This window comes from Sceloporus occidentalis, unplaced genomic scaffold (genome assembly GCF_023333645.1).
Source record: "Sceloporus occidentalis isolate IW3139 unplaced genomic scaffold, rSceOcc1.0.p SCAF_6, whole genome shotgun sequence".
Classification (NCBI taxonomy): Eukaryota; Metazoa; Chordata; class Lepidosauria; order Squamata; family Phrynosomatidae; genus Sceloporus; species Sceloporus occidentalis.
Window position 1 is genome coordinate 72,662,068 of NW_028316986.1, and position 27,441 is coordinate 72,689,508.

General features: G+C 40.0%; 2 protein-coding genes across 10 annotated transcripts in view; both read left to right on the top strand.

Moving 5' to 3' along the window:
• PDE10A (phosphodiesterase 10A) overlaps window positions 1–13,193 on the top strand; it is a 378,653-nt gene extending 365,460 nt beyond the window's left edge. For all 9 annotated transcript variants that reach the window (XM_089530056.1, XM_089530059.1, XM_089530058.1 and 6 more), the window contains 2 exons: window positions 2,767–2,855; window positions 11,045–13,193. In XM_089530056.1, the coding sequence (XP_089386182.1) occupies window positions 2,767–2,855; window positions 11,045–11,159 (204 nt within the window). In that variant the 3' untranslated portion in view covers window positions 11,160–13,193. The remainder of the gene's footprint in view (window positions 1–2,766; window positions 2,856–11,044) is intronic.
• An 8,600-nt stretch (window positions 13,194–21,793) lies between these two features.
• The window catches only part of CUNH6orf118 (chromosome unknown C6orf118 homolog), a 36,304-nt gene continuing 30,656 nt past the window's right edge, over window positions 21,794–27,441 (top strand). Inside the window, exons 1-3 of the mRNA XM_089530061.1 lie at window positions 21,794–21,850; window positions 24,496–25,194; window positions 26,956–27,078. Coding sequence (XP_089386187.1) covers window positions 24,511–25,194; window positions 26,956–27,078 — 807 coding nt within the window. The 5' untranslated portion in view covers window positions 21,794–21,850; window positions 24,496–24,510. The remainder of the gene's footprint in view (window positions 21,851–24,495; window positions 25,195–26,955; window positions 27,079–27,441) is intronic.

The following is a 27,441-nucleotide window of genomic DNA, read 5'->3' on the forward strand; positions in this document are numbered from 1 at the left end:
AAGCTGATTAATATGTCTCCCTGTTCACCAAAGTCCCCATAATGGACACCATGATACTCATCTGACAGAATTTTCCAGAAGACATCACAGCCCCGTTCGAACATTGCCTCACCACAAGCTATTTCCAGTGGGACAATGGATTCTATGAACAGAGAGATGGGGTAGCAATGGGAAGCCCTCTAAGCCCTGTGATAGCAAACTTTTACATGGAACACTTTGAAAAGCAAGCCGTGGAAACAGCACCGAAAAAGCCCACAACTTGGTTCCGATATGTGGATGACACTTTCACCATTTGGAGCCATGGAGAAGAAGACCTGGCTGTGTTCCTGAACCAGCTGAACAACATCCACCCCAACATTCAATTCACTATGGAAAAAGAAAAGGAAGGAACACTGCCATTCTTGGATGTCCTAGTCATCTGCAAACTGAACCAACGTTTGGGTCACACAGTATACAGAAAACCCACACATACAGACCGATACCTGCACAAGAACTCCAACCATTACCCGGGACAAAAAAGAAGCACAATCAAAACACTGGTAGACTGTCCGGGATTGCTGCCAGCAATCTCTGACTTATGCTGATAACCAAGCCTGCAGCCAACATGTGTAGGCAAAACAAAGCTTGTGGAGAAGCAGTCAAAGAGCAAGCCGAGGAAACAAGCCGATGTCGGGGTTGCAGAAAGTCAAGCGTGCCGAAAGACGAGCCGAAGTCAGGAAACCAGAAAGCAGCGTGGTCAAAACACTCCGAGGTCACAATAACCAAGAGATAACAAAGGTCCGGTCCGAGGTCAAGATAACAAAGTAGCAAGGTAACAAGATATCAGGAGCTAGAGCGACAGCAATCACACCAAGGGCTCATGCAATAAACTCTAGCAACAAACTCAAGCCTCTCTCCCACTTAAATCAGGGAAACTCTCCCTCGAGCTACCTGAAACTGGTTTGCTGATTGTCTTTCTGCAGTCCTCCTGGATCTGCGCCTGCAAGCACTCTCGGCCCTTCTCTCTTGATAAGAAGGCACCTGCAGGCACACCTCGTCTCCAGAATCACCACTAGGCTGTGGCACCATAGGAGGCCTTTCCTCAGCACTAGGACCTGGTTGGACCTCCTGCTCTGGGGCTGGGGAAGCACAGCTGGGACCTGGCAGAGCAGAACTAACACCTGGCGTAGCCTCGATCAGCCCTTGCTCTGGAGGAGCCTCATCCTCCTCCTCATCCTCCGAGAGCTCATCTTGGCTGGCCATGACATAGACCAAGCAAAACGCATCTGTGAACCCCACTTCTTGGACGATGAACTGAAGCACTTGGACCGGCTTCTACAGGCTAATGGTTATTCCAGCTCAGACATGAGAAAGGCTGCCAGGCCCAGGAAAACCCAGAGGAGTGAAGACAAGCAGCCACCCAAAGGGAAAGTATTTTTACCATACATCAAAGGAGTCACAGACAGTATAGGCAAAGTGGTGAGGAAGCACAACCTGCAAATTGTTTACAAACCGACGAAGAAAATCCAGCAAATGCTTTGCTCAGCCAAGGACCAGAGAGACCCTCTCACAGTCGCAGGAGTTTACCGCATACCATGCAGCTGCGGACAAGTCTACGTAGGGACCACCAAACGCAGTGTGAAAACAAGAATCAAGGAACACGAGAGACACTGCAGACTGGGTCAGCCAGAAAAATCAGCAGTAGAAGAACATGTTACAAACCATCCTGGGCATAAAATACTATTTGAAAACACTGAAATTCTGGACCATGCCAACCACTACCATGTCAGGATGCACAGGGAAGCCATTGAAATCCACAAACACCTGGACAATTTCAACAGGAAAGAGGAATCCCTTAAATTAAATACGGTTTGGCTACCAGTCCTGAAAGATAGCAAGATAAAGACTCAATAAATGCAAATGAGAAATCTACCAGGGTCAGGGCTTTCCCAGTAGACAATGAGCACTAATCAAGCAGACATTAGTCCTCTTGTGCAGACCCTCACACCCTGAGGACTGCCATTAGCAACAAACAATAACATGCAAATCATTCCTGCCTTTCCAGGTCACACAATATATATACCCAAGTCCTTTCCAGGCAAACATTCTCTGAAGATGCCATCCACAGATGCTGGCGAAACGTCAGGAAGAAATTCTGCTAGAACATGGCCACATAGCCCGAAAAACCCACAAAAAACTATAGTATTCTTTCTATGTTTGTTAAAACCGAGGGATGCAGACAATGAAAACAAAGGGTAGTCTATGCTTATTTTTGATCAATGAGTATTTATATGTGGGTGGAATTCTGACCTGATCACCAGAAAACTTTAAAAACTGTAATTGATTGATGACTAAATTGCATATTGTTGTTGTTCTGTGCCTTTAAGTTGCTTCCCACTTATGGCACTTCTATCATTTTTTTGGCAAGATTTATTCAGAGAAGGTTTGCCTTTGCCTTCCCCTGGGGCTGAGAGAATGTGACTTGCCCAAGGTCATGCAGTGGGTTTCCATGGCCGAACAGGAATCTGAATCCTGGTTTTCACAGTTATAGCCCAGTGCTCAAGCCACTACACCATACTGGCTCTAAAATCATATTTATTCTATTTTAATCCAGAACAATGAATGAAGAAGACTCCTGGCACAAAATTGGTATTTCTTATATATGGAAGTGGAGGGAGAGAGCAGTTAATTGTGTATCAGTAATTCCCCTGCCAGGTTTGTTTGGTTGTCTGCCATTTTGATTTACTCAGTGCACCTTATGGTGATTTCTATACTGTTGTTTTTTAGATTGGGTTCTACAATGCTGTAGCTATGCCATGCTATACCACGCTTGCACAGATTCTCCCTCTCACATCACCACTACTTCGAGCATGCAGGTGAGCAGTACAGTATAGTTTTTTGAGCTGACAGTAATTTAATGTACTGTCTACTTTTACATGAAGAGTGAAACTATACAATTATTTCTGTTCAAATGTTCTTATTTAAATGCTAGTACAAACAACTTATGAAAAATTATTATCTTTTTGTTATTTAGGCAAATGGAAAGGGGAAAATATTTTTATTTGTCTGTTTCCCATTTTTAAAAAGGAATAACAAAAGGAGACCAGGTTGCACAGTGACTTTATTTCTCCAGTTCGTTGTTGTCTTTATGTCTGGAAGCAACAGAGAAGGACTTCTGTCAGGGCTTGTAAATTGTTATTAAATATTAATATTCATTTTTGCTATCATGTTTGCAATCTTTAAAGAGAGTTAATTTGTGGTTTTCCAAGAGATAATGATGATATTGGTGATGATACTTATGTATAGGCCATCTTTTTCTCAGTTCGAGGGCTCAAGGCAGCTCAGAATGACTTAAGAAATAGTTAAAATTCATGAAATATAAAAGCTAAAAAGTGATAAACTGTAAAAAGATTAAATCCAGTGAAAATATAAACTATAAAAAAACTCAAGAGCACAAGAAAAATAACAAATACAGGTGAGCAGAAGTATCAAATATATGAAATATTATAGTTTTTTGTGGCTTTTCCCAGCTATATTGCTGTATTCTAGAAGAGTTTATTCCTGACGTTTCACCTGCATCTGTGGCTGGCATCTTCAGAGAAGATATTGAAGATATGAAATAATTGATTTTACATGCTTAAAACATTTTTCTCATTCATGCTTCTGTGTTTATTCTGTATAGAGATGTTACCAATGTTCTTTTCTGAATAGTGATTTTTTAAAAATTATTGTTGCTGAAGCCTTATTTTCTTCTAGTTAACCTTACTTCTATTACATCTGGAGCATATTTATCCAAGAGCTGAATAACCAGCTGACACTCAAATTTGTCATACACAACTACGTTTATACTTAGGAGGCTGATGTTCAGTCACCTTAACTTCTATCTTTCAACAGCCAGTGTTTCTTGGCTGCTTTCCATTTGAGTGTAACAGCCATCTGACACTAGTAACCCTCTGTGGTCAGGTTCATTACAAGTCAGTCCTTGGTTTATGTTCAGTATCAGGTTATATTTTTCCCTATCATTTAGCCAGTTAGGTCAGTACCTATGCCCTTGGCAGTACACAAACATATCTGCTTTATTATTTATAAATACTCCTGTTTCATTGCTATCCAGGCTTCGGGGGGCTTAAATTTTGCAAAATACAACCAAAGCAGTGCTCTTGCAATAATAGGGCTCCTTTTTTCCTTTTCAAAATATGTCTCTTTTCCAGGACAAGGTCTTTGTTTGGAATTTCTAGTCTCAACAAAAGGCCTTCTCAGTTGTTTCCAGAGCTAAAATTTTTAAAAAATGGGTTGGGGTTAGTATGAGCCACTATGTTTTTGTTTGTAAATCTGTATTGCCACCCCACATAAAGGGAAGTACTAATCCTATCTTCACTCCCATTCATATGCAGTCATCATTGCAAATGAAGTCTTAACTAATTGTGAACTGCTTAGTGGTCATTAAAGCTTGAATTGGTTTAAATCCAATACCATGACCATTCACAAAGCAGTGATGTTAACACAAACAACCAGGCATGGGCTAGCTAATCAATACATGTAATCTGCTGTTTGATTTCAGATTAGAGGTGACAGGATTGACTGTCTTCATAAGCTTCAAATCTTGATGAGACTGAATCTCCTGATAGGTTTCAAACTATAGTCTCCCTTGCAAATTCTCAGGATGGCAGGTGGAGCAATCCAACGTTCTTGGGTTTAACCCCACATGCCATCAAGGCAGGAGTCAATGTTCCTTTCAGTTATCTACCCCCCACCCCCATTTAGACTCCTAACCCCCTTCTCCAACGGATTTTTAATTGCTTGCCTTGCCGTCCACACAGAGGTAACCCCTTCTCCGTACATTTAGGAAACAATGGAGGATAAACAGGTTAAATTAACAAAAAAATAGGAAAGGAGAAAGCAAAGACAGTAAGATAAAAATGAAAACAATGATGATGGAAATACTGATGCCAAGAAAAACACAAACCTTAATGCATCCTGACCAGATGACCGTTGCCAAACATTTAAAGACTAAACATTTCTTTAAAAATATTTAAAGAAAATGTTTTTGCGCTCCAGTGAGAGTGAAACAGAAGACACCCAAACTTGCTGCATAAGGGGAAATGAGACTGAGTAGATGCCAGGCTTACTGCCCTCACATACTGCTGGAAATCAAAGGAAAATGACGAACAAGTGTAAAAACGATGAGATGTTATGACAAACAAAGTGATACATACCTGGCTAAACAGGAGAAAAGCTGTACAGAGGTAGCAGCTTCTTCTCATTCTGAAAGTGACAACCATCAGGTAGGAGAAGTCTGAGCTTACATTTTGACCTCCCAGTAACTGCTGGAGGGGGTAGAGATAACTTGGGAGACTCAGCAGCTAGCCAAGTAATGGCATCCACAGCAGCTGCTCCTAAAAAATAAAACAAAAGACAGTAATTAAAGAGACAGGCAGCAATTCATCTTCTGAAATTAACACTGCCAACATAACAACAGAGAACACCAACAAAAGGGGCAACAAAGGAAACCAAATAAATAAAGAATTATTGTATTCTCTTATAAATTTAATTAAAGAAATGCCTGGGCAAATGGGACACGTGAATCCAGGAAAATGTCACGTACACAAAAACAGCCGCATGTGTCCAACATTACAAGTGCAGAGAGTCATGCACCAAGTCAGTTTATAACAGATATTCAAAAAATGGTAAAAGAGAGTGTGGTGTCTGAACAGTTCAGTTTACTACAAAGCGCAAAGCATTAAAAAAATGGACACATCCACAGTAGTTAAAGGGGAAAAAAGAGATAAATATAGGCAAACAAAAAAGAGACAAGGAAATGACACATTTAATGAGGATAGGGAAGAACATATCCCATGTAAATTTATCAAAAAGACCAGACATATGGAGGAAACACAGGACAGCTCAGAAGAAGTCATGTCAATAGATGAAGTAGAACTGGAGGAACTAGATCAATATGATTCATCTGAATTAGAACAAGAGGAAGAGATGGTACCAGAAAGATTATTTCAAACAGGCAAATTTAGAAGTATGCTAAAGAAAGTGTTAATAACCTTAGGATTACAAGAAGACATGAAAGAAGCACAGTTGAAGGAAAATAGAGTGAAGGAGAGAAAGATAGCATTAGTAATAAAAAAAAACCAGATACCACAAGGAGAGATTATTCCAGTGCCAGAAATATTTAAGACTTGATTGAAATAGAATGGAAATCACCTTTACACACAAAGAAATATGTCACCTACAGTCAGAAGTTATACACATTTGAGAAAGATTCAATGGAGGTGCTAAAAGTCCCATTAATGGATGGTCCAATTACGGCCTTAGTGTCGGCAGCCATAACCACATCAGAAGGGGATGCTACATTAAAAGAATTAGATGAGATAAGAGCTGATTCTGCTCTGAGAAAAGCACATGACAGCACAGTCATTGCCGTGTGTGCATCAATAGCAGCATCCATATTTGCTAGGGCAGCAGTTTTATAGATATCGGAGATTCAATGTGCAGAGGAATTAGATGTCACCACATTCCATAAGGCACAAGAATGGGTGACTAGAGCACTACAATGTGTAGTGGACACAGGTCATGATTCAACTGCTTTTTCAGCAAGAACGATTAATGCAATGATAATAGCAAGATGTTCCCTATGGCTAAAACACTGGGAAGTAGATCAGAAATCTAGGGATAATTTGGCCTATGTTTCATTCACAGGGGCACTGCTATTTGGAGAAAAAAACATTGGCTAAAGTACTGATAGAAAGTAAAGAAAAGAGCAGATTATGTCAATATTGCAAAGAAAAAGGATGGACAAAAAACAATACAGAAACTCATACGGTACATACAGTTCCTCTCAAGGAGGAAGAGGACTGGTCAGACAAGCAGAATTCAGGTCACAAAGACAGCTATGGTACCATCCATAGATAGGATATGGGAAACAAAATTTCCAAAACAGACAAGTTCAACAAACAACACCACAAAACGAGGAAGACCACAATATTGACATAAGGGGTACTCTGTGGTAGGAGGAGATTATTAGACTATGGAAACATTTGGCCAGAAATAACAACAGACTTATGGGTATTACAAGTAGTAACATCAGGACACCACATAGTATTTGAAGAAAAGCCAAAGGCACAGTACCTTCCTTCACCAGTACTGAAAGACAAAAAGAAAAAGAAAAAAATAGTACAAAATGAGATAAAACATTTGTTAAGTATACAAGCAATAGAAGAGGTACCAAAAGATCAGAGGTTTATAGGGGTATACTGAATGTTTTTCACAGTACCCAAAAACAGTGGCGGTTACTGTCTGGTACTGAACTTGAAGTATCTCAGCAGTTATATGAAATACTTCAAGTTCAAAATGGAAACACTGCAAACAATCAAAGAAAATCTGAGAAAACAGGACCTGATTATTTCCATTGACCTGAAAGATGCTTATTCATGTGCCGATGACTATACAAAGCAGAAAGTATCTCAGGTTTGTGTACCAAAACAAATATTACCAGTTCAGAGCACTACTGTTTGGCCTGGCATAGGCACGTTGGCTGTTCACAAAAATTCTAATTCCAACAATAGCATACCTGAGGGGAAAAGGAGTACAGATCTATCCATATTTGGATGATGTATTATTAAAAGCAAATACAATGGGAAAAATACAAGGAGATGTGAAATTAACAATACAGACACTAGAAAGATAAGGCTTATTATTAAATTACAAAAAGAGCTATCTGACACTAACAAGAAAATTAAAACACTTAGGAATGGAGCTAGACACAGAGAAAGTATGAGTTTGTTACAGGACAGACAATGGAACATACAAAAATATTATCAGTACTAATAAGATCAAACAAAGCAGATCTAATGTGGTTAGCCAAAGTTATGGGACTATTGATAGCCATCATATACCTAGTATCTTGGGGGCAACACCACTCCAGGTCTTTGCAAGTTCTTCTACATCCGTATTAACAAGACATTGGGAGAAAAGCCTGTCACATTATACAGATACTACAAACAGTTAGACAGCGTTTAAAACGATGGATACTCAACAATAGCTTGAAGAGGGGAAATCCATTCATGATGAAGGATCAAATGAAAATAACAACAGATGCAAGTTTAAAAGGGTGGGGATCACACTGCTGTCTCCTCACCACACAGGGAACATGAACAGTAGCAGACAAAAGACAAAACATAAATTATTTGGAAATGAAGGCGGTAAGATTGGCACTACTCAGAAATAAGTACTAATAGTACTGGACTATTAGGTGTACTAATAGTAACGGACAATATAACAGTTCATTCCTACTGTGGAAGAGATAAAGGAAACAAAATCCCACATTCCTATATAAACAAACAAGGTTTACATTCATGGACTCTAATGTTAGAAGCAACAAGACTGTTGAATTGGGCGGAACGCCATGTCAAGTCCATAACCACCATGTACTTGAAAGGGAAATTCAACAAAACAGTGGATTATTTAAGATGACACCAGATCCATCCAGGAGAATGTACATTGTGTCTGGAGGAATTCAACACACTGAACAGAATATTCAGACCTTTCAAGATAGATCTATTTGCATCATGAAGGAATCACAGACTGCAGAGATATTATGTGATAGAGAAGGACTATAAAGCAGGAGGAGTGGATGCTTTCCACAATCAGTGGACAAAAGGAATATTATATGCTTTTCCTCCAGTAAAAATCATACAAAAAGTTCTCAATGAAATTCTAGTAGCACCAAATTGGTTGAGAAGACCATGGTATCCATTGATCAGACAACTGTTGACCAGTCAGCCTGTAAAACTCGCATAAAGTCCAGTTTTGTTAACTCAGGGTATAGTTTGGCACTCAAATCCCGAATGGTTTCAACTGACTGCATGAGAATTGAGAGGCTAAAACTGGAAGAAAGTGGATACATACCACAAGTAATTGAAACTATTATTGTGTCAAGACAGATATCTACCCAAAAAATATACAGCAGAACTTTAATACATTTACAGATTGGTGCAAGGAAGAAAAGGTTGAGATTTAAAACATAGAGATAAAGCATGTTTTAAAATTCATGCAAAATAGCTTACTGGTAAATAAGAGATTAGGCCAAACACTCTGAGAAGAAAAATACCAGCTTTGGTAGTAGTGCTGAAATTTGGAAAAGAAAGGCTTTGTTCAAAGCATGTTCAGAGATTTATAAGATGAGCAAATATAACAACTTTCCCAACAAAACACAGGATTTCATCATGGGATTTGAATGTAGTGCTGAACAGATTGATTAAGACTCCTTTTGAGCCATCACATGATACATCCTTAAAACATCTATCATTCAAGGTGCATTTCTTAGTAGCAATCACTTCAGCGAGGAGAATATCAGAATTGGCTGCATTATCAATACTACCAAACCTACGTAGATTTAAAGATGATAGATTAGTACAAGGGCGCCTATGTTTTACGAGAGCGCGACATACATGCTGGAACAGCCCTTCACATGCCCCAGAAGAACTAATGGGGCGTGTGAATGCTGCCGCGCTGCGGCACACTGCGGGCACAAGCCCCATTACTTCAAATGGGGCTCCAGCATACGCTGATTTCCCTTACGCTGAGGGATCCAGAATGGATCCCCGCGTAAGGGAAGGGCCCACTGTACTGCCAATGGATGCATTTTTTTCTACCCAGGTACGTCAGAAAAGCATGCTACAATGAAAACATCTACTTACTGACTTTCTGTCCAGTACCACAACATCAGAAAAAAGAAACAGTGGCACATCTTAGATGTAAAACAAGCAGAAGAAATCTACAAGAGAAAAACAGATACAATTAGACAGATGGAGGGCCCTATTTGTATCATTTAATCCTAGGAATATTAGGACACAAGGCATCCAAAAGTACACTGGCATGATTGATAAAAGCATTATTATTATTATTATTATTATTATTATTATTATTTGTATACCGCCCTATGGCAAACCAATCCGGGCGGTATTTTGATGTGTTACGATTTACAAGGAAAAGTGAGGCCGCAAAATGTATGACCCCATTCTACAAGATCGATGGCACAACTACAACAGCGTATGCAGTATCAGCTTCTTTGCAAGATATATGTGATGCAGCAGGATGGAAAGAACCAACCACATTTATAAAACATTACAAGCTAGACAGGTTCAAGCCAGGAGCATTTATTCACAGAGTATTGCAAGCAGTAGTTGATAAGTAATAGAGTGATGGCCCACCCAAAAAAGAAAAGGGCTTGGATACATCACAAGAACAGTGTATTGCTCTGCCTGCCATCCCAAGAATGAGAAGTGTACTTACCATGAAGGGTCATTCTGGGATGGCAGGAGAAGCAATCCACATCTTCCCTGTCTTGAATCATAGAATCATAGAATTGGAAGAGACCACAAGGGCCATCCAGTCCAACCCCCTGCCATGCAAGAAATCACAATCAAAGCATCCCTGACAGATGGCCATCCAGCCTCTGCTTGAAGACCTCCAAGGAAGGAGACTCCACTACACTCTGAAGGAGTTTGTTCCACTGTCGAACAGCCCTTACTGTCAGGAAGTTCCTCCTAATGTTGAGGTGGAATCTCTTTTCCTGCAGTTTGCATCCATTGCTTCGGGTCCTAGTCTCTGGAGCAGCAGAAAACAAGCTTGCTCCCTCCTCAATATGACATCCCTTCAAATATTTGAAGTGAATAATCATTACTGGAAAGGGACAGCAATAAAAATAAACTTAGTGATAAGACATCAGAGCTAGGTAAAGTAACTGTCAGAGAAGGGGGTTAGGAGTCCAAACAGGGGGAAAAAACCCTGAAAGGAACATTGACTCCTGCCCTGCGAATGATGTGTAGGGTTAAACCCTAAGAACAGTGGATTGCACCTCATACTATCCCAGTATGACCTTTCACGGTAAGTACAACTTCTCATTCAGAAAATTTAAGAAACCAGTTAATGTAAACAAGAGACACTGATTTCTATGAAATATTCTTAATTTTAGTAATCTTGTACCAATCCTTGGATATCTTATTTTGAAAAGAGACTCATGTTGAATATTACTTGGCTCTTTTTGCCTCTTTAGGGAAAATCTCAAACAATGGGAAAAAGTGATACGTGGAGAAGAAGCTCATGGATGGATACCCTCCCCACCAAATAGCACTGAATCAGATTCACCTCCTGTGAAGATTGATGATTGATCAACATTTTAAGAATTATTTAAGTCCCCTTTCCCTTTTTAGGCATTGAAAATTATAAACACTCCAAATATTAACTGGGAAGACTGTGCAGCATTCTTCAGTGATACAGTGCGAACAGAGAGACTGAATGACAATTCAGCCATTTCAGAATCAGCTATGGAAGCAAATCTTTAGCTTGTAAATATATTTAAAAAAAAACAAAAACCTTGCTTCTTTCTTATGGGCTACTTGCTGAGGCCTTAATGTAAAAATCGTTAAATAGAGAAAGCAGATCTTAAAGGTTGCTTTTCAGCGGTGTCTTCTGCTGGAAGCAGGGTTCAATGGTACTTTTACTTCACTATACTGTGTCTGGCTTTGATACCAGTTCCACTGAAGGCATTTTGGGCTATAAATAGGAGATCACTACATTGCTATTGTGAATGTTTTTGTCAGATCTTTATGTAATCAGTTCAAACTCCGGAAGAAACACTCTGGAGATGAAACTATAATTGAGTTTACAGTACTTGAATTCATCTTGCTGCAAATGGGGAAATTAACTTCTAAATACAGTGCTCCAAAATTATTTTAATAACATCACAGGACAACTTCTCTATTGCACATGTCAGATATTTGAAAGAATATAATGTGTAATTTTTAAAAATGATTTCTTAAGCTGCCAAATGTATCCATTTCTACACTGGAAATAATGGAAAATTTACCTCTGGTAAGAAGACATTACACATATCCCACCAAGTAGCTGAGGGCCTTCCTGCTGACATTAGTAACAGCAGTGGACTGAATTTCAAATCATAGCTTCAAAGATCTGGCAGGTGGACAAACCAACCAATTTATTTTATAGGAAACCTTAGAGAAACTGGCCTCCAATCCCAGCTAGCCCATAAAAACAGGACATTCAAAACAATGTCATGTTCAATAGAACATAGCAGTGACTTCACAATAAATGAAGTGGATATTTTCCCCAGCTATTAAATTGCTCAGTAGTGTGCAATCTGTTTTGCCCTTCCCTCCTAACAATTGGGAAGTTTACTTTAAAGTGTACTGTTGTTTTGTCTTGTAAGCAGACTGCCTGCTGAACAAGACTGCTCATTTGGAAAACATTGCACTTGAATACTGTGAACTGCAGGTCTGTTTTGACTTGGGCCCTGATTCTGCAAACAATTACATTATTTAAAGCATGTGTATACCTCTTTGCAGAACTGAGTTTTAGATCTAGTGCAAATATTTTAACCTTAATATGTTTTTATAAGGTGAATAACTAAGCCATGGGGTTTAATCCTAGCACCACTGACCTCAGTGTGAGTTTTGCTGTTGACTTGAATGGATACCTTTTCCTTTGCCCTTTCTCTTTCATCTTTCCCCCCAGATTTGTGCAGAGTTTATGAGCAGTAACAAAGTACATTTATAATGTCCTCTAGGATGAAACTGCCCACTGTTTACTGGATGTAACATTTAAATGGATGTACAAATAGAAAAATTACAATGTATAGGTCTGATGTGCACAATCTTTGCCTATGTCCTAACATGCCATAATATGATGTAGCCTATGCACATTGGATTCCTTCATGGCAACATTGTGCTCAACACATGCTGGGTCCATAATCTGGTGAGGTACAGCCAGGAGTAGACATGATTGTGACCGACCACTTCATATGAATGCTGAACATTAGAGAAGCATATGAGAAAGTACTGGGAACACTGCTTTTTCTTCTCACTTGGGTGTAAAAGGCTGCTTTTCTTGTTACTTAGGTGTAATCTCAAGAGTATATACATGTACAAAACATGACTATGAGAATATATACTGGTTGATATCTACCAGAGAAGTTATGAACTCTTAAATTGGGTGATGCACCAAGATTATTTCTGTCAACGGAATTTGTGTAATTCTCTGAATTAACCTTTGATATTGTTACTGTGAAAGATCACTAATGGGCATGATGGTTGAGTTATTGAAAGCATATTAGAATCAGTACATCTTCCATTCAGTGCAACCAGCTTTTTGTACTTGTGCGCTCTCGCTCTCTCTCTCTCTCTCTCTCTCTCTCTCTCTCTCACACACACACACACACACACACACACACACACCTCTTTCTACACCTCCAACCTGTGATGGATTGGGTCAATCAACTGTTTTAAAATTCTGCTTTTAATTGACTACTCTGTATCTGATTTATTAATTCTTGTTCCAGATACTAACAGGCCATACTATTGGTACAATATTCATAAGATCCTATCAACCCCAAATAGTTACCCTTTTCTAAAAGAAAATATTTTACTGGCTGGATCCTCAAAGAGCTTTGCCTTAGTTTATAGTGGAGTACATATTGTTACAGGTTTGTACACTGTCTGTTAAGAAATATAACTGCAGTAATATACTTGAAATCTTTCCATAAATATATTTTGTATTTTTAAATTTGTGATCTTCTGGGCCTTTTTGAAAGACCTAGGGCCTTGAAGTGGTCCAGTTGTCTTCATTGCCCTAATTGCTTTCCATCTCTTCACTTTAATCATTCTCATAGCTATATATGGGTATCGCTACCCAACAGAACCAAGTTGAGTATTAAAAAAGAACTACATCAAATATGTTTTGATTTGGTTTATCTGGGTAACTACCCATATGTAAATATAATAATAATAATAATAATAATAATAATAATAATAATAATCCAAAGCATCCCAGTGCAAAGTGTGTATACATTGAGAAAAATGAAAGAGCTGATGAAACTGCAAAAAAGATATTATTGAAGAGCTGTTTCCAGTATGGTGCCAGTAACATAAGAAGATGCCTGTCTACCTACCTGATCAAGTTGCGTTGGTGTTGCCTGGTATATTTGGGGTCTACACACAGTCATCTACAAGCGAGTTTGACCTCACTGAAAGTATTGTCACACTTAACCAAAAAATGGGCTGCTCTCATATATAAACTGATTGCATGAATTATTGAATCACATCAGGGGAACCTATGGCCTCCAGGTTCTGACAAGCTACCATTCCTATCGTGTCTCATCACCAGCCAAGCTTAAGTAAGTTTTAGCCAGGCTCATGAGGGCTTGGTTGTAGTTCTGCTCCTTATGGTGATATTACATGTAGCCTGGCTAAAACTTCCTTCAGCCTGGCTGGTGGTGAGGCATAATGGGAACTGTAGTTTGTCAGAATCCAGAAGGCTGTAGGTTCCCCACCCCTGATCTAGATGATTTGCCAGAGTGCTTTACACATGTTTGCTGCTGACAGTTTCAACAAGCAGTAAAGAGTTTCAGTTCATTGTTCTCCTTTCTTCAAACTCATATCTTCACTGAGGGATTATTCAGACTTTTTTTTAGCACAACTATCTGAATAATCTCACTCATGCATTCTGGTTTTGTTGTTCACACTGTTTTTTAAAATCAAAGCCACATCTATGTGTTTCTGTGAGTTCTGTTATTCACATGTGTCAGTACTTGAATAAAGATGGAGTTGATGATGTGGATGTATTCAAATCACATTCGAGGCATGCAGAGTTTTATCCTGGTTTATCATGGGTCTATTCCCATTGGTTATTCACACAGCTGACAATGCAAATACTTTATGTATATTCAGAAAACCCCTTGAGATCAATGAAGGTTAAGTGGGTTTTTGGGGAGTCCCCTTCCTCAAACTTACTTGAGTGCATTTGAAATGCGTGTGAACAACAAAGATTCAATCCGCATTCTACCTGGATTATTTTCACCATCTGATTAATCCCTGAGTTGACACATTATTTCTTTTTACAATGTAAAATCATATCAGAAGTAAGCTGTATGTCTGGTGGCTTCCCAGTCAGATGGGTGGCAAATAATCTCCAGCTTTTACTCTACATTGTAAGGTGGCTATCCAAGCTCCTGGACAATATCTCAAAATAGCTTCAGTGCCTTGGAAAGCTCCTTATAGTGTTCAGAATAAAATCCTCGGCAGGGAGCCAGTAAGACAGACCAGTATTACATGAGAGCTATATGTTTCCTGTTTAAATAGGTACATATATTTCTCACTCCTGGGATTTTGATATAAACAAGCATATCTTGTAATTCTTAAGTTGTTGCCCCCCAAAATGTTATCGGTATGGTTTGAAATAAAAGTTACACAAGTTCTTTGAGAAAAGATTACAAGCCACAAATGCTACTGGTTGTGTAATCTCTTGGTTCCCAAATGCTGAAACTTGAAAATGATTTTTTTTTAATGTATTTCATGGTAACTAGAAAAGCAGCTTTTAGCATGGACATTTGTGTTCAGATGCCATTTGGGAATATGATTAATTTTTTTAAAAAGTGCAGCATGCAAAAGAAAATATACAAACACAAATACATACACTTCCGTAAACAAACAAAAAATGAAATGAATTTTTTTTCTTACAGAAAATCTTCAGAACAGTTGCATAACTATAGATCTTTGTTTCCAGTAATGACAAAGGGAATGTTTGTTCAAGTATAGTTCACTTCTTTTGCAAAAGGGCAAAGGTTTTTTTTTTTTTTTTAAAAGCAAAACACGGATTCATTTCTTATTTGGCTTTAGGCTTTCAGACAGAAATTGAAATGGGCCTCCAGCTTGCACATTTCTTCATTCCTTGGTTGTTTCCCTCATTGTGGATAGAAATGAACACTTGAACTAGGGACAGCCTGTGATGTAATACAGAACCTTATCTAACCATATTGAAGAAAGAGGACAGAGGTTGTATGATGTAAAGGCCTGCTCCTGAGGTGGTCATAGGCAGAAGCCAAGTAACATGTAAACAGACTGTTGAAATACAGGGCAAACTGATATTTTGAGCAGAGATTTTGATCAGTGGTAATGGCACTGTTCTAAAGATTTTTTTAAAAATTGTTGGCAATATTCTTCTGTAATTATTCAGTTGTTCTATAAGGCATACTCACAGAAAGTATCAATGAGTAGAATACTAGTATTTTTAAAATAAGAGAACATATTCTAAAAGGTACAAATAATCTGGCAGGGCATGACGTGTGGCACTAAGTGACACAATGATACACTTTTATATGGCTTACGTAGACAGAAACTTATATTCTGTGGGTAGTGTTAACATGACTCACTTGCTCAGTCAGTACTAACACTACAAAGAATAGAAGGCTTGTGATTGTCCACTGAGGTCAGACTTCTATGAGGAAAGATAAAAAACATTATGGTACAATCTCCATGTTGTGCCACTTGTAAGGCAGATGCTTTTGATATGTAGACAAGAGTTAAATTCTTACCTAGTGGCAGGAATCTCAGATTATAGGCCTTCTATACTAGGAAAGGCACATCACACTTATATTCTTTTAAACATTTTTCTTGTTGACCAAAAACTGTGCTCAATTGTAATATGGGTATTTAGTCTATCATGCCCTCAAAACATTAATAATTTAACCGGTCTGTAGTTTTGGCCCATGTGCATCCACATTCTAGTAGGTTATTCTGGGAAGAGGTAACTCCAAGGCAACATGATCTGAAGTTAGTATATCTATGGAGTTGCGGGGAGATGTTGAGAAGACTTTGTGTAAAAAGAAATAATGCAAGTGCAATAATTTAAAGAAGACTTAACTCTGCATTTATAAATTATAAATAATGTACATGATATGTAATTTTTTCATGTATTCATTTGAAGTCTTTATATTTTGTAAAAAAAAGACCTGGCTGTTTACTATTATGTTTGTACAATGGAACATAAAATCACTTATAATGGTCTAGGTATGATGTAAATAAATTGACAAACCCAAGCAGCCAGAACATGTGCAAATCTGCGGGTCCTATTGTGAAACCTGTTTCTGCTTTAACAGCTGGCTGTAGTACAAGAAAGCATCTTCTGTGGATATGTAATTATACATATAAATATATGTATGATACACAGAATATTTAGAATTGTTCATAATTTTAAATCAATTATACATACGTATAGATGCACATACATTGTGAATATTGCAGAATACAGATTTTTTTAAAAAAAAATCTTTGTGTTTATTTTGGTACCATCTCTGGAGTGTGTGTGTGTGTGTGTGTGTGTGTGTGTGTGTGTGTGTGTGTCCATACAAACAATTTGATAATGGTGCATGGCAGAAGTGCACTACACAAATCAGTCTTAGGTGTCATTTTTAGTTCTAACCCAAGAGAAATGTCAGTGGTCTGAATCTAATGTTACACTGGCAAGGACTTTCTTCCCCTCCCCTTACTAACCAAAAATATCTCCAGAAATGTTTCCTATCTTTCCAGTGCAGATGTTTGGGGTGTTGTGGTGGGAAAAGGAGATTGTCTTTCTCCTGATTCTTCTGAGAGAAGCAGTTGTGTCAGCAAGACATCCCCACTGCATTTAGACTATAGTTTAATTTGTAGAAAAACACTTTTGTTGCAATTTTTGGAATTCTGTTTGTTTCAAACAGTGGTCAAAAGATAGATTTTTGGTTACATTGAAACCTAAATACTCTAAAGGCATCTTTATCCTGCTCAATCATGGAAGCTAAGTAGGAGCAGTCCTGGTAAGTGCTTCAATGTGAGACTACCAATGAATACCCAATGATTTGTGTTATATTTCAGAGGAAGGAACTGGCAAACCTCTTATGTATATTCTTTGAAGGAAAACCCTATGAAAACCCTGTGAAAAATTAATGGGGTCACCAGTAGTTGACAGGTGATTTAAAGGAGTGTGTGTGTGCATGCACACACACACACACACACACACACAAAAGCGCTTTACAGACCGCCCAAAAAGGGCAGTTTGCCGGCGCTGTCATTTGCTGCGCGGAGGAGCCCCAGCGACCAAACCACACGACTCCGTGCAACAAAAAGAAGCTGCAAAATGCAGCTTCTTCTTGCGGTGCCATTATGACGCCACAAGGTGCCAACGGTGCACTTGTGGTGTCATAATGGCGCCAAGACATGTGGACGCTAAGCATCCGCTATGTCAAAATGTAGAACGGGCCATGTAGAACGGGCGCCACCATTTTGTAAATGCTCGATGCGTACTAGGATTAGGGGCGTCCGGAAAGGACACCCCTTTCTAACCCTAGTACGTGCCATGCACATACTTTCCACCCGTGCGGAACAGGCCAAAGTTAGTCTATTTTTATAACCCGTTCTCTTCTAACCTTTTTTTCTGAAAACAAAGTTCATCCAAACAACTCTCCACTTTTCTCATTATTCACTAGGGCCTATACAGGCTTCTTTTGGGGCTTCTTTCAGAACTGCATGTTGATTTCCATGTGCATGACAGACTTGTCTTCTCCCCCCACAATCTGTTTCAGAGAGTTTTCTTTGCAAGATTTGTTCAGAGGGCTTTTTGCCATCACCTTCCTTTAAGTCTGAGAGGAAGTGGCATGTGCAAAGGCAACTGGTGAATTTCTACAGCCAAGTGGAGATTCAAACCCTGGTCTCCAGAATTGCAGTCATGGAATCATATGGTTGGAAGGGATCCTATGGGCCATCAAGTCCAACACCCTGCTGACATTAGATCTCCAGCTAGAGCATCCCCAACAGGTAGCTGTCCAGCCTCTTTTTGAAAACGGCCAAAGAAGGAGACCCCACTACCTGTCTAGGCATTTGATTCCATGGTCAAACTGCTCTCACTGTCAAGAAGTTTTTTTTAGTGTTCTTTCTAATCAAAACTGACCCTCCTGTAACTTATAAGCATCAGACATGGTTCTACCCTTTGATGCAGCAGAGAACAAGCCTGCACTTTCTTCCCCGTGGGAGTCCATGAGGTATTTAAAGAGTGTGATCATGTCATTTCTCAATTTTCTCTTCACCAAGCTGAACATATCCAGTTCCTTCAGCCTCTCTGCATATGTTTTATTCTCCATACCACGTGACTCCAATGCTCAAACTTCTACACTGCCTGCCTGTCTCCACCACAGCGCCAAGATGTAAAATCTAGACACCTACACAGTTATCACGCATATTAAGGTAATCCTGACTGCACATATCACAGTTATTTTAAAAATATATTAATTTCATTCCATTTAGATGTGTCTTGGCCTGTATACCATCTTCAGTCACTAGGCATCATACTTTCCTAACCACTGCATAGCTATTATTCAAGACATTGCTCCTACTAAAAGAAATTGATTTCTGATGGAAGAAGTGAGCATATTCAAAACAATTAGCAAAATCTGCAGTGAGTAATGAACACTACAGAGCAGCAATTACCTGTGAAGTGGGAGGGGGGGAGTGGATTCAGTGAATGGGAAAGGCTTTTTTCAGAGCAGCTGACTATGGCCCGTTACAGATGGGCCTGAAAATACGAACTGGGTCCGTATTAGGGTTAGAAAGGGGCGTCACTTCCTGACGACCCTAACCCTAATACGGACCCAGTCCGTACAAAATGGCGGCAGCCATTCCACACGGCCACCACCATTACGTCACGACTGCGCTGCCTGCAAACAAGGTGGCACGGATGTGATGTCTTTGTGCCGCACGAGGGCGCCTAGAGCGCCCTTTCCGTGGTGCAAGAAGGAGCTCCGAAACGGAGCTCCTTCTGGGGTTTGCGTCGCTGAGTGCAGCCTTTAAATGGCTGATCCCAGTGACGCAGAGGAGAAAGGGGCCAAGCGGCCCCTTTCTCCTCCTCCCCGCCGTCACCAGGTGTCCTTGGGGCTTGAAGCCCCAAGGACACCCCTTTCCAGGCCGTGGGGACGCAGCCTTTTGCTGCTTCCCCGCGGCCTGCAAAGCGGCGGATCGGGGCCTCAGAAGCTGCCGGTCTGGCAGCTGAGGCCCCGATACAGCAGGGAAAGGGGCGGGTGCAGGCCGCCCCAAACGGGCAGTCTGTAACCCGCCTATGTGAAGGACATGAAGCACACAGAACATGAATGACTCTATTCAGAGCAGCTGAGACTCCTGAATGGAAACTTTCATGTCAGAAAGCAAACGAGTAGCCATTGCTTGGTCTAAGAAGTACCTCTGGAGGGAAAAGGAAAGCTCTGCATTCTCCTAACTGTGAGATACTTATCCTGGTCTGTTAACTGGCTTTTTGCACCCACTGCCAAAAAAAGGACCTCCAGAGATAAGTTGCAATGGTAGCAAGGTTGAACAGCCTCAGATCTATGAACAAGAAAAGAAATTACACTTAATTCTATGAGAGAAAGTACCATGGTATATTGGTGGTGGAAGATGGAGTGTAAGAGAGTACCTACACATGTGTAAAATAAAAAGTGCAAAGGTGTGGGTAGTGACTAACCTGTGAAAAGCTGATTGTCTCTGTCACTGGGCTATAAATGGTCACAACGGGCCCAAACAAATAATCCTATTATTGTGATTTTGATCCATTCTTAGTATAAGAGGGTGCCAGATGATGATGACACATATGAAAAAACCCAGAGGAAAATACATCAAGATCTGGGCCAAAAAGGAAGACCTCTTAATGACAGTAGCAGCAAGCATCAGGTAATTCTTTCTGATACCTTAAAAAGGTCTCCTGGTCAAGTTTCATTTCTAAATTTACCTGGCTAGTTTGGGAGTTATATGTGTTTCCAGTCATGGGTCACTTCATGGTTTTTGGTCACTTTGCCTTTCCCAGCTGTCTTCAAAGATTATCGCACAGGCTCTTACTATCTGCCAATCACCACGGAAATGCTGAGAAAGCGTGCATGTGTAACCCTGGTGTGCTTCCCCAGCATGATGGAATCGTCAGCTCTCCCTAGCATCTTGGAATTGTTCAGGGAGACTGACTTTCCTATTAACGCAAAGTTTACATTAATAGGAAAGTCACTCTCCCTGAACAATTCCAGGACGCAAGAGGGAGCTGACAATTCCATCACGTTAGGGAAGTGCACCTGGCGTTCATACATGCATGCTTCTGCAATGTTTCCTTGGTGACTGGCAGACGTTAAGACCCTGTGTGATAATCTTCTTCCTTGCTCCACACCCAAAGTAACTGTAGCTGGGTTTGACATATTAATTACAATTTGGCCATACTTACCTTTTCTTAACCATGTATTCCTTATAGAAACTAAGGGGCAAAACAGACTGCCCCAAAGGAGTGGCTCTGCCCTGCCTTTTCAGCCCCAGATTGGGGCTGCGGCAACCACACACTGCAGCCCCAATCTGGTGCTTTGCTGGCTCTAAAAGAATCAGCAAAATGCCACTCCTTTTAGAGCCGGCAAAAGGGTGTCCTTGCCACTGTGGTGGCACTTTCCAGTGCTCCTTTTGGCTTGCATCATCTGAACACCATACCAAAATGAGCATCATGAAGCCGCACACCAAGGGTGGCATGACGTTGATATGGGGGGCAGCACTGGGGCATGTGTCATCCAAACGCCATACCTCCACACTGGTGCTTCAAGCTGGTCTATTTAGTCCCTAAGAAAGACTTTCCAGTTCTGAAGGTTGTCTGAATTAGCAGTGAACCCAGCAGTTATTAACAAACTAACGGAGTCAACAGAAACTTGGTAAGTCAGCATTTAGGCAAATGCCATGGAGTTGGGGCAAACACTCAGATTCAGTCATTTCCCATCAGCTGATCTAACAAATAGGGAGTGGGATGTTAATGTAAAATATCTCCTGCTACACAGGAAAATAATCTCATGCGAGGAAGATACAGAAACGGAGTCTTTGCTTTTGATCCAGCCTGTTCAGTCATACATTATTGCTTAACAGCTGCAGAGAGTCTAAACAGAACTTGGAATGTTTAACTGGTTTCCTTAGCAATGAACCAACATAAAAGTCACAGTCATGCTGGATACTTTGTGGAACTTGGGAAATGTAAGGTAAAGCTCAGTTAAAATGTGTCTTGGTTTTACATTTACAGATTTATCAAATTATTTTGGAGGGGGGCATGGGAATCTGTTTGCTTCCTGTTGGAGTAGGGTGGTGCTTCATAGCATACGTAGAGTCATGTGAATTAGTCTACAGTGTTAAAGTAATGCTGAGCAAAAGGGTACACAGTTCTTACTTGAAGCTAGAATTTTTAATAGGCCATATTATCTTTAATTGGATTGGTCAATTTAATATGGAACAAAAGAAAGTCCAAATTTTGTACCTAGTTGTCCTGGTGTGTATATGGAAATATTTTAAATATGTGCATACACTCATGTTTGTGAGGAGCTGTGTCAATGGCATATTAACTTAAGATAGAATGGACAACTTGAGAGCCTCCAGATGATTTTTGGCTCCAACTTGTGCTAACTCCAGGCAGCATGATAAATGATGAGGGATGATGGAAGTTGTAGTACAACATCTGAAGTAGACTGGTATAAAATATTTCCTATGTATACTTCCCCCATGTGAGCCGGCTTGTGCCTTGTGATCTACAGAGGAGGCCTTCTGCTCTGTCCCACCACGTTCATTGGTACAAGTTGTGGAAACATGGGAGAGGATCTTCTAGGTGGGTGCTCCCAGCCTCTGGAACTCCTTCCCTAGAGAGGCTAAACTGGCATCCTCCATAGTGTCCTTGTAGAGGCAGGCAAAGACTTTTCTGTTTTGAGAGGCCTTTGGAATTTAACTGCTCATAGGGAAATGCCATTTAATGAGGTGCTATATTGTCTGCATTTGTTCTTTTTATTAGATATATTTAAATAACTTTTAATTCCATTTATAGTTAAATTACATTTTAACTTTTGTATGTTTTAATGATGTGGACTTTTTTTCTGTACTTCTAACTTGTAAGCTGCCTTGAATCCCAGGGCTGGGAAACAGGTGGGAAGTAAACAAACAAGCAAAGGTTCATATTTGCCACTTTTCATCAGCGAGCTGGGTGGAGCATGACTTGCAAATCAGATGTACTATGTCATATTGAGAGATCTGGGATACCTTTAACCCAAGCTAATGGCCTAGTTATTTGGTGGGGGTCAGTTCTTGATTTGATACCTTAGAAAATGAGTGGTGACAAGTAGAGAATTGTGGCTTCTTCTCTGGCTTGTTTGTCCCAAGGACAGATCTCATTATTATTCTTTCTTATGAGTGCTGAAAATGTGTTCCTAGAGATGCATAGAAATCTGGAACAGCAATGACAGTAGTGGAATGGGCAGGTGATACTTTCTAATATCCTGAACTGTAGATCCCAGCACTCTTCATCATTAGCTAATGGGAGTTGAAATTCCGTGACAGATGGAAGGCTTCAGTTTGCCCACCTCTGCTCTACTAGGAAGGCATTTCTGGTTTAATGTTCCTTGTGATGCCCTTGAAGTAGTTGGAAATGGTTTCTCATATAAGGAACTTACATAACTGAAAATAACTCTCTGTGACAATTTTGTAGCCAGGTGTCCAACATCAATTCTTACAATTGATCTCACGTGACTGAGGTCCTCCTCAAAATATGTGTGGAAAGGATTGAGGGATTTGAAGCTTCTCACTCTTGCTTTCCACAAGGCTCCCACTATTCCATGTTATATATGTGCTATGGGTACAACATTCTCTTTATAGACCGACAGTTTGACTATTTGTAATGTCAGGATTACTCTAAAATATGTCTTCTTGTTGTGCATGGAGTTGGTCAAGAAGACAAGTCCACTCATCATTGTACTCTGAAGTGCTGGTGTAGTGCTTTCTGCTGACTTGCAGCCTCAGGATAGAAAGTGGAATGGTGAGATGCCAGATTCTGATAGGCTCACAATAGGTTCCATATCTCTTCACAAAAACATGTGTCAAATTACACCAAATGTTAATTAAATAAAATGTGTGCCTCTCATATACATACATTCATACATACATGTGTGCATGTGTGTGCAGATTTGCACCTTCATGTCACCTGTCAATTTATGGTGACCCCATGGATTTCATAGAGTTTTCTCAGGCAAGAAATACTCAGAGGTGGTTTTGTCAGTTCCTTCTCCTGACCCTGCTTAGCTTCCAATATCAGATGGGATCTGGTACCTTTGGGGTATTTAAGCCCCCATATACCTATCTACCTATCGACATGTGTGTGTGTGTGTGTGTGTGTGTGTGTATTCAGAGAGAGAGAGAGTGAGAGAGAGAAGAAGAAGAAGAAGAAGAATGAGAATGCAGTTAATCACAGTTTAAAATACTTCTTAAAATTATACAGTTAAAATGTTTTTAGTTCAGTATACACACACACACACACACACACACACACACACACCTCCATATATAGTCTCAAGTAGAGTGGAGATATTGAATCAATTATTGAATAGTGAGACATGGACAAATCCAATTGCCACAATGCCTCATCTCTAGACAGGACTAATAATAAGATTTAGCCTCTGTGTTTTAAATTATTCTTAATTCTATTAACAGTTTAATAATTTGTCAACTATTTGTATGTTTTTACTGTGACATGTTGTTAATTATCATCAAGTCAGCTTTGTCTTATGATGACCCTATGAATAAAAGACCTCCAAGCCACAAGTCATTAACAGCCCTGCTCAGATCTTGCAAACCCTTTTTGTCTTGACAGTGAATAACATCCTACATGGCAGGAAAAAAGCAAAATTACAACCTAACAGACATTTTAGATGGAGTGGAAAAGGCCCACAAAGCTGAAATTCAGCTGTACACTTCAGGTCATTTAAACCATAACAAGCTTTTCAAGCCCCAAGAACTGATAAAACACAGCTATTGGGAAAGTGCCCAAAAATCTGCCATAATTTTCAGGAGAAAATCCCAGTTCACAGCACCCTGTGAGGCATCCAGAAAGACAAAGGATATTTTAACCAGTGAGAATGGCACCCCAACTCCCACCCGAGCCAAATCTGTTTCACCTTCATATCAACAACCTTGGGCATCCAATGTCAGCTCTGTAGAGCCAATCCATGTTCCACTTGGAGGTGGCGCTTTCCGCCACCAAAGAAAAGAGACTCCAGAGGAAACAAAGCAAGGAGTAGTATTTCAAAGACAACTAATAAGAGAAGAGCTAGAAGTTCCAGAGATGAAAATGCTGAAATACAGACCGGCCAGGAGCAGTCGACTTTGTATCACAAAAGAGACTAAAGATGAATACCAATTCTTCCCTTCCTACTTGGCTGGTGTGACCAAAATAGACCAGTTCCACAAATTCATGCAATTTCAGAAAGATTTCATTGTCAAGCAGGATTTGCTTGAAAATGACTATGTAGGAAGCAAGTCAGCAGAGCAGCATGAAAGGAAATTGGCTCAGGTAAGTAAACAAACAGGTAAACGGACAAACATTCAGACTTCCTTTCAACACATGTGAACCCTTGAAAAAGGTAGTGGAGGGGGTCACTGCTGTAGAGTAATTTATCAGGGTGGGATGCAAAGTGATATTCACACACACACACAGACACAAATATCAGTGCAACTTCATATTGCTGCTAATAAGCCACATTGTACTTGGCTTACTCAGGAATGTAGCTATGCAGGGAGAAGGGAAATGAATACGTCAACCCTTGCATAAAAATTGCCCCTCATTATATTTCCCTTCAGTCCCCAAATTCCAAGCTTTGTAGTAACATTACGGCTTTGCTGAGTAAATAGGAGTACAATTTAGGTATCCAAAGAAAAGAACAAGCCAGTTACCAAGGGAATGCAAACACAGCAAATATAAAAGTTATAGGAATTAACTTTTTTTTCAGTGTTTCACTCAAATTTAGGAACTACAAGAAAAGTTCATAGGGGGCAAAATTCCTATCTGAGGGCAATGCCATCATTTTGCCTTCTTTATAGCTACAACCCTGGATTTACTAGTTGTTGGTATAGGATGCTGTTAACATAGCTAGTATGTACATGTTTAACTGGCAGGACACCAGTTGTGTTGCCTTAACAGTCTGATCCAGGGGTAGGCAACCTGCGGCCCACGGGCCGGATGCGGCCCAGCGAGGCCTTGGGACCGGCCCCAGCCTGGTCCTGCTGCCGATTGCCGCTGGGGCCTTTGGCATCTCGCGTGAGGGGCACGGTGGGGCAATTGTCTATAGAAGGCTCAGAAACATGCATTTATCTTAACATTTTTAAAAAAATCAGCAAATTTTTTCGTGTGTCCTCCATTTTTTATTTAAAAAGTGCCCTCCATTTGAAAAGTTTGTCTTACATTTGTCCCGCTTTATTTATTTATTTAATTTTTTTAAATTATTTAATTATTTATTTTTTGGCTTCGGCCCCCCAGTTGTCTGAGGGACAGCAACTCGGCCCCCAGCTCAAAAGGGTTGCCTACCCCTGGTCTGATCCATCATTCCAGCTACAAAATAGTATGTAGATCTTTTTGAAAATAGCAGCATTGAAGAATTCTCTGGTACATTTAAAATGCAGCTTTGTGTGACAGCTAAATGAAAAGCCCATATTGCCCTCCACACAGCTACCATCAGAAGAATAAACTATGCTAAGCAGGGAAAATGGGGAATAAATTATGCAAAATGTGATATATTATGCAAATAGACCCAGTATGCGTAATTTATTCAGGTTTCAGCATTCAGTTTGTCTTGGTTTAGAATTTGCATTGCTTGGGTACAAACTTATATTTTATTTTATTTTTAGCCCAGACTATATATAGCTTGACAAACTGAATGATGAAACTTGAATAAATTATGCATACCGGATCTATTTGCATAATATAGCACATCTGAAAATGGATGGAACCATGCTGCCTGCAAGATCCACCAGTGTTGGACTACAACTCTGGAGACCAGGGTTTGAATCCCAGCTTGACCATGGATACCCACTGGGTGACCTTGGGCAAGTCACACTCTCTCAGCCTCAGAAGAAGGCAAAGACAAACCCCTTCTGAACAAATTTTGCCAAGAAAATCCTGTGATAGGGTTGGCTTAGGGTCACCTTAAGTCAGAAATGACTTGAAGGCACACAACAACAACAACATGCTGCTTGCAATTCATATTCTGGCTTTAGGTAGCAAAGAAGTTATGCAATCTGAATAAATCTTGTGAGCAGGAATTTGATTTCCTTTCAGGCGCTCCAGAATATCTGTGACTGCAATCGTCCACATTTTTACCGGTTGCAGGCCGTTAGTGACGTGTTTGAAGATATCTGCAACAGCTCTTTGATATTTGGTGATGTACTGAAGGAAGTGAAAGTATGTGCTGTTCCTATGATTAATGTAGTGTATCTTGCATCTGTGCTGCCATTTAAGACTTCATTTGTCTTTAGCTAATGTCTGCTGAATTGATAAAATCATCATGGCTGTATGTAGCTCGGATGATCTTTTTGTAACAACACTGAATACAAATGGGCAGTCAAAAAATCTATGCTTGACAGAAGGTATATAACGACTCATTCTTTTGCAGTCAGACATGAGTAGAAGTCTGATCCAACAGAAGGACATTAGTGGTTACTGTATAAAATAAATTACTGAAGCCACTGTAGCTCCTTAGGGAGGCAGAATGTGAACCCTAGTCATACAGTCTTTAGCTCCCTTGGGAGTCTGTGGCTGCATCCA